The sequence below is a fragment of the Lipotes vexillifer genome, unplaced genomic scaffold (genome assembly GCF_000442215.2).
Source record: "Lipotes vexillifer unplaced genomic scaffold, Lipotes_vexillifer_v1.1 scaffold22, whole genome shotgun sequence".
In the NCBI taxonomy this organism is placed as follows: domain Eukaryota; kingdom Metazoa; phylum Chordata; class Mammalia; order Artiodactyla; family Lipotidae; genus Lipotes; species Lipotes vexillifer.
Window position 1 is genome coordinate 3,552,502 of NW_006779050.1, and position 8,489 is coordinate 3,560,990.

General features: G+C 34.1%; 1 protein-coding gene across 2 annotated transcripts in view; it reads left to right on the plus strand.

The window, feature by feature from the left end:
- Nucleotides 1–8,118, plus strand: part of INTS12 (integrator complex subunit 12) — a 23,501-nt gene extending 15,383 nt beyond the window's left edge. The window contains exons 5-7 of one of the 2 annotated variants that reach the window (XM_007452163.1): nucleotides 1,203–1,362; nucleotides 4,260–4,406; nucleotides 7,428–8,118. In XM_007452163.1, the coding sequence (XP_007452225.1) occupies nucleotides 1,203–1,362; nucleotides 4,260–4,406; nucleotides 7,428–8,012 (892 nt within the window). In that variant the 3' untranslated portion in view covers nucleotides 8,013–8,118. The remainder of the gene's footprint in view (nucleotides 1–1,202; nucleotides 1,363–4,259; nucleotides 4,407–7,427) is intronic. The other variant, XM_007452162.1, reaches the window with a different exon arrangement.
- The last annotated feature ends 371 nt before the right edge of the window (nucleotides 8,119–8,489 follow it).

An 8,489-nucleotide genomic window follows, 5' to 3' on the forward strand; every position in this document is an offset into this window, starting at 1 on the left:
CATCGGCAGGCGGACTCTCAAGCACTGCGCCACCAGGGAAGCCCCTCATCTTTCTGTTTAAGAAGACTATGTTGCTTTTTTTTTCCTGAAGTGTTGATAGTATTTATAAAGTAAGTGGTTATATATCATTTTCTAAAATACCATTAAATCTTCTCCTAAGGATAATGGAAATGAAATTAATGGATCATGTAGGTTATTCTGAGTGTTGTTTTGAAACATGGATACATAATTATAAAAACATAGATAATTCTGCTTAGTAGAAGATGCATCTTAAAAATCAGAATAATTAGATTTTAAACTCCTTGATGCCAGGAGCTATGTCTTTAATTGTTAATAACTTTCATTGCCTAGCACAACAGAAAAAATTACCACCTTTGTTGCTGTTTTCTTCATGAAAATGTTAAATTCTGGTGCATTGGGACTGAGTGCATACCTATAAACTTCTGTGAACCTTATAGAGAATCAGTTAATGTACTTCTGAATAGGATCATTTCGTTAGAGCTTCATTGTTTTAACATATATTTGTTTATTTCAACTTTTATCTACTATAAGAGTTATCATTTTTATATAAAGAAGTAAATGGTAAAGTAATAAGGGGGCAAGAACTAGTAATTGTAACCCTCCATAAGGAGACTTGTTATGATAGTCTAAAGCTGTTGCTGTTGGAATTTATACTTTTTTGATACACATATTACTGCATTCTATTTAGTTGATTAAGACATTTATTTATTGAACACCCTGTGTCTGCACAGTAATGTGCTAGGCCCTATAGTTAATTAGGTCTAGTTTCTAACTTTAGGCAACTCAAATATTAATGAAAAAGATAGAACAATATGTAGGCAGCAAATATAAAGGAATTTAATAGAGGTACAAAGAAGATGTTATGAGACTGTTGAAGGACTAGCTAAAGTCTACTATGTACCTTCTGGGAGAAAGAAAAAAATTGCAATGAGAAATGAGAAGGAGAATATAGCCAAATTTAGTCTTTAAGTCATCTTATACATTTCTTAATGGCTGAGCATAACCTTTAAAAGAAATGAATTGTTTGTGCAGGCTACAATGTTGGGATTCGTTATTTTGCTCTTTGGCTTTTCTGGGGTTTTTACCCTCTTTAATATATCACATATTACCAGAACAACCCTAAAATGGCTTTAAATTGTTGCATTCAAATAAATGTAATATTTAATGGTATACTTTCTTAGGCAAATGACAGTGGCATCTGGTAATCAATTAGTAGAATGTCAGGAGTGCCATAATCTCTACCACCAAGATTGCCATAAGCCGCAGGTGACAGACAAAGAAGTGAATGACCCTCGCCTTGTGTGGTATTGTGCCCGATGTACGAGACAAATGAAAAGAATGGTAGGAATCATTTTTCTCTATTTTAAACAATCTCTGTCAATTTTTTTGTTGATATGTGCTTTTTAAGACAAAAATTTGAACATTTATGTTATTGAAAAAAAAATCATATAAGCTGATGATTTAAATGTTTGTGTATATGTGTGATTTTTGTGTCTATGCCTAAATGGACCAGACCATGTATATGCATTTTTCTCTGCTCAGCTTTTAACTTGTTCTATTATAAAAATTAGAATTGGAGACCCACAAAATATAAATATTCCTTACTGGTATGTCTGTGTATTTATAAACATTTAGAAATACTGCAAAGCACTGTGGGAAGTGGTGAGATACAAAGCCCCAGACTCTGCTGAGTCTGGTAAGGAAATATTGGAAATATCTATTCCTGAGTGAGTGTAAACCACCAAACTTACGAACTGTGTACAGAGGCAGTATTTGTATGTGCATCTCTGTCTTTCCTCCTGTGTTTCTCTCTCTGTTCCTCAGTCTTTCCTTCTCATTGTCTTCAAGTGACCATTTATCCTGTATTCCCCAGTACTTTCTCAGTTTACTGCTCACAAACATAACTGTCTTTAATTTCGTACTGAAACATGTTTTCATTTGTTATATTGGGTAGTTTTCTAACTTATTTAAATAGTAGATGGATGAATGTTATCATCTTCCTTTTACAGAAATCAAGTTGTTATTTACTTCAGTGACTTGTTTGCTTCCCCCATCCGCCCACCCCTGCCTTAGATTTGGGACTCTCTTTTTGGTTTTTTCTTAAATTTTAATTTTTATTGAAGTATAGTTGATTTGTGTTATGTTAGTTGCTGGTATGCAACAGAGTGATTCAGGATATTGAATATTCCTGTGCTATACAGTAGGACCTTGTTTACTCATTCTATATATAATAGTTTCCATATGCTAATTCCAAACTTCCAATCCATTCCTCCCCCACCTCTGCCACCTCCTTGGTAACCACAAGTCTGTTTTCTGTGAGTCTGTTTCTGTTTCATAAATAAGTTCAATTGTGTCACATTTTAGATTCCACATATGATATCATATTGTATTTGTCTTTTTCTTTCACTTAGTATGATAATCTCTAGGTCCATCCATGTTGCCACAAATGGCATTATCTCATTCTTTTTATGGCTGAGGAATATTCCATTGTATAAATATACCACATCTTCTTTATCCATTCATCTGTCAGTGGACATTTAGGTTGCTTCCATGTCTTGGCTGTTGTAAATAGTGCTGCTGTGAACATAGTGAGTGCATGTATCATTTCGAATTGTAGTTTTCTCCAGAAGATTAGGGACTCTTGATAGAAGAGTTCTCATATTGTTAACCAAGTGAGTTTCTGTATAAATTTTTCTGACCAAATATATCTTTGTAAAGTTAGAAGTACTTAGTTAAAAGTAAAAAAAAAAACAAAAAAAAAAACAAAAAAAAAACAAGATACCTACTTTATTTTTTAATCACTCAAATCAGAAATAGATTATGTTTGGGCTTCCCTGGTGGCGCAGTGCTTGAGAGTCCGCCTGCCGATGCAGGAGACGCGGGTTCGTGCCCCGTTTCGGGAAGATCCCACATGCCGCGGAGCGGCTGGGCCCGTGAGCCATGGCCGCTGAGCCTGCGCGTCCGGAGCCTGTGCTCCGCAAATGGGAGAGGCCACAACAGTGAGAGGCCCGCATAACGCAAGAAAAAAAAAAAAAAAAAAAAAAAAGAAATAGATTATGTTTTATTCCAATGAAAAGTAGTAACATTTCAGTAGTATTTATACTTTCTGTTTGTAATGGGAAATTTCTTTGACATGGTACAATTGTTTTCTGCTCAGTCTGATTTTTATTTAGTTTATTACTTAAACTAGCCCCCCAGGACCTCAACCAAAGTAATTACGGGTGAGCACAACAGTGCATTCCATTGCCTTGACAAAAGTAGTCACTAAGAATTGGTAGTCAAAATAAATAATTTGTGACAGTAATCTTTCTTTAGTATAGCTTCAAAGTTTATTATTATTTTATTGTAAGTCTCTTAATAAAGTAAGTACCGTTCTCTCCTAAGTTTTTACTCCCTTACATTTTGTGACTTAGTTTACACCAGGTCTATATTTATAGTTCTAACCCTCTTCCTGGAATGAATTTTGGCAGCTGACCAGATATCCTACAGTTACTTTAAGTTCAATATTTTTAAAATTAAAATTGTTTTCTTCTCCACTTAGTTTTTCCTCAGTTGCCTGAACTAGAAAACATTATCCTTGATGCCTCTCTTAATTCCACATCCCTTTGTTTACCAAACTTGTTAATTCTACCTCTTATGTGTTTCGCAAATCTGTTCATTTCACTTTTGTTACCCTGTCCCACAAACCCCTCATTTCTTGTCTATTGCTTTAGCTCCTTCAGTCCACTTTACACACTGCAGTTAGAATATTTTTCTAAAGTAATTATCTAACTTTATCTGTTTAAGTGTACCCAGTGGCTCTCAATTACCTATATAATGTTTTCCTTGTTAGGGTGGATGTATGGACCTTCTCTCTTTGACCCAACTCTACCTTTGTATCCTTCTCTTCCACCACTTCATCATATACACCCGCATACTGTGGCCATGCCAGACCAAATGGTTCATTCCCTGAATATGTGGTGAACTTTTCGTGTTCCCATATGTCCTGCTTCTCAGCTTCTCCTCATCTGGGATACCTTTTATTCTTTATCAACTTTGCAAATTAAATGTCTAATTTGGAGCAAGGCCTAAAGAATTAGATGTTTTACTGAGCTAAATAGTAACCTTTTTGGGTGAAATTTTTTTAATGTTCATCTGTATTTCAGTTCAATGAGGAGTCCTGTGATAGATTTTATTGTCTTTCTGTGCATTTAACTAAGATTTTGTAGCTAATTTAATCTTAACACTGATTTTTGCAGGCTCAGAAAACTCAGAAACCACCACAGAAACCAGCCCCCACAGTTGTTTCTGTAGCTCCAGCTGTTAAAGATCCATTGGTTAAGAAACCAGAAACTAAACTCAAGCAAGAGTTAACTTTTCTAGCGTTTAAGAGATCAGAAGTCAAGGTATAGTACATTCCATTTTAATCTAAGATTGGATTTAAATTTAGTTGACTTAATAGTTACTTGGGAAAAAAAATAATGTGAAACTTTGTATACTAAATGGCCATATGTTGGAAATTACGACTACATTAAGACTACATTACTATTAACATTAAGTAGAAAGAGAACATTTATGTAATTATTTAATCTTGGACTCTGCTATTTCTCTTTTTATGGTGATTAGGAACTGTTTGTGAGCATTCCAGGATAACATTCTTTACCATTCCTATGTAGTCAGCCACTTCTCTCCAATTGGGAATTTGTTTAAATCCTAAATACCTTTGTCCTCAGTAGCAGTAGTTTTGCTCCTCACATTACTTGTGCTGATTGGCCCCATAGCTTTTTTCTTCCTGCTTATTGGCTATTGAAATTTTCTTCTTTGTCTTATTTTTTTCTATTATTATCATGAATTTTCCCCATGAATTGGCCCTCTCTTATACTAAGGAGCCAGATTATCTAGTGAGAGTATCACCTTTCTCATTCCTAGATTTTCATCCTTGACATCATGCTACATTATTATTAATATTCTGGCATTTTGATATCATGGAATAAAATATTTTTCTAATCTAATTTTATAACAAAAAATGCTTTGAGTTTCACATTCCAATTTTAAGCAGAAGTTGGAATTTTAAAGATGGAAGAAAAAAATGTTAGCCCCGAATTCTCAAAGGTTAACCCTAGAAAATTCTAAAGCTATTACCTTGTCCCAGTGGCTGTAAGTAGCAAAGATCAAGAACATTGGTTTGATGATAAAGAATATGAGTATAAAGTACTCTGAGAAGGATACTGATAATTTTAGCAGATCATTTTTAATTTAATTTACCAGGGAAGAGCTGATATCCAAGGGATATCCATTATCGATTTGTCACATAGAAACTTGGTGAGCTAGAATAGAAGTAAGAATAACTTATTGAAAGTAATTAGAGTTGCTATATTCTATACTTAAATCACTTTAGGTAGCTTTTTATACTAACCTGTTACTACTAAAGTTTATTTTTAGGAAACCAATATGAAATTATTTTACAGCAAATAAATTAAGGCCTTGGCTGTCATGTTTGTTCTGATTAAGAGGTTTTGATGTTTTTATGATAAAATACAATAAATTTTACTATGAAAAAAATTGTTCCTATTTATATATAAAAAGCAATTTAAAAATAGCTTTCTAACTAGGATAATAGGCAAGAAAATATTTTTAGTTGAGAACAGTTGTGAAATTTATTTTCTGAGCTGGAATAGTAAGAAATTACTTGGTCTCCGTTGTTTGTGTTATTTTACTTTTGTGCATCCTGATAGTATTATAAGCCATCTGTCATTCAGTTGAAAAGCAATACCAGTAACAGCAAACCATTAAAATAAAATGCCATACACACAGAACTTGCTTTGTACTTCGTAAGTGTTGGTCTTTTTGATTACTTCAGATGGGTTTTCTTTTGTGAAGTTTGTTGAAAGATCATTTAGCCATATAGCAGGCAGTTTTATGTTGAATAGGAAGAAAAGGAAAAAATCAGATCTTTCATTACTGAAGATTAAAAGTTTGCTACACCTGTGTCCTTTTATGTCCTTGACTAACTTTTTTTCATTACCTTTATGCATATCTCTAGGAACTTGTAACTGATGTAAAGTTTATCTTCTTTGCATAACCTTATGAGATAGTCATTGTATGATGTTACTGTAAAAACTCCTATCGTTTTTCGGAGTATGTGAACAATAATCTGGACCCTCCTCTGATAAAGACCTCAGAGCACTCTATTTACATTATTTTTCACATTGGTTTAAAATGTTTAATGCAGACAGTATTGACGGCTACTTTGTAAGAACTAAAAACGTTTTTCTCAACTCATTCAGAGTTCAGTTCTAAAATATAACTGGGTATATTTTAAGCATGATAACTACCATATTTTAAAGTAAGATACTATTTGTAAGACTTTACCTTTTACGTATTTAACACTTTTGTGAATCTCAAGAATACGAAGGTAGAAAAAGTGCCAGTGAGAAATTCAGTCCATAATTAATTTGAACAAAGTGCATTTTTCCCTAAACGTTAAGGCGAAAAAAATTGTTCTCATATGAATAAGAACAATATTTATGTAGCGACATTGGTATCACTGTTAGTTTTTGACTGGCCAAGGAAGTTAATTAGAGAAATTGAAGTGTTACACCTTTAAGAAATACATCTGGGAGTGAGTCAGGCATACCCAAAATGTCACTATGCAGCTTATGAGGCAGTTGATTAAAAATCTTATACAGAAGCAGGGATCTCTTTGTGATAGTTTCAGTGGAAACATGGACAAATTGTGAAAATAAAGTCATGAGACCTTCTTAGTATATTTCAACCTTTAGAGTTGTACAATTCCAAGTAGTTAACATGGTGTATCTGTATATATTTTGCAATGCAGTAGCTGTTTGCTCAAAATTTGAGGGAGATTTTTAAAAATAGGTTCAAAATCTTATGTCTTCACTCAATATTTATTGAGTGAATTTCTTCATCTCAGACATCTCCTACATATCCTGGGCGTGAGCATTTTTGTCCATTAAGAGTGGATTCTGTTTTTGAAATGATCCACAAGTCATTTGGAGCAAAGCCTAAAGAATTAGATGTTTTACTGAGCTAAATAGTAACCTTTTGGGGTGAAAAACAAGTTAAAGCATTAAATCTGATTTTCTGATATGGCTTGTAACCGAATCTAGGAGCAGTCCTCAAAAAGGAATTCCCATATTTTTTTTTTCTGCAGTGATTAGAAGAAAAATATGACATCCCATAATTTCTGCTTTATAAATGGTAGCACCCATTAGCTATGGATAGGTTTTGTTGTATGTGTTTTTTCAGATCAGTTTAGCAGAACTTAATTTTGGTGCTGTGCTTTAAATTTCCCAGAACATTATTTTTGTATAAAAAGTCTTAACCATTAAACTTGTTATATATTTAAGAATATTATATTAGGTGTTAATTACACTTGGCTCTAATATTTATATTCTGTTTTTTAGGCATCCACGGTTGTTTCAGGAAATTCTTCTAGTACCAGTGTTTCCTCTTCAGCAACCAGTGGCCTAATTGGATGGGCAGCTTTTGCAGCCAAAACTTCTTCTGCTGGTCCATCAACAGCGAAATTGAGCTCAACAACCCAAAACAATAGCGGGAAACCTGCTACCTCATCAGCTAACCAGAAGCCCGTGGGTTTGACTGGTCTGGCAACATCATCCAAAGGTGGAATAGGTTCCAAGATAGGTTCCAATAACAGCACTTCACCCACTGTACCACTGAAACCACCTCCACCTCTAACTTTGGGCAAAACTGGCCTTAGTCGCTCAGTTAGTTGTGACAATGTTAGCAAAGTAGGTCTTCCCAGTCCAAGTAGTTTGGTTCCAGGAAGCAGCAGCCAACTAAGTGGGAATGGAAATAGTGGGACATCAGGGCCTAGTGGAAGTACCACTAACAAAACCACTTCAGAATCAAGCGGCTCTCCCTCAGCATCCCTTAAAGGTCCAACTTCACAAGAATCACAACTCAATGCCATGAAGCGATTACAGATGGTCAAGAAGAAGGCTGCCCAAAAGAAACTCAAGAAGTAATGTGGCCAAGTAGGTTTTTATATCATATTACCCTAAAGATTAAAATCTTATTATTAAGACATAAACTGTAGTATACTATAATTTAATAAAAATCTTCATAATGAAATTTCTATTATTTCTTACCTTAAAATGCTAAATAGTAGTTAATGAAACTTGGAAATGTTTATTTTAAATCTGTTTAGCATTTTTATTTTGACGGCTTTCATAGTATGTGAAAATGATTCGAATGACTAATTCTTGATGAATACTTCTGGAATCCCAGAAGACTGATAGCATATGTGAATTTTTTTAAAAAATTTATCTTCTGGCAAAGTCCCAATAATTGATCCTGATGAATAAGATGCCTTACAAAAAGCCAGGGATGACCCAATAATAAAGTTTTCTACTCCCCGCCCTGCCATAGTCTGGATATTCATTGGCAGTCCCAGCCTCATTTCAGTTGATTCTCCCTCTCCCCCCAAATATTTCATCTCCCCA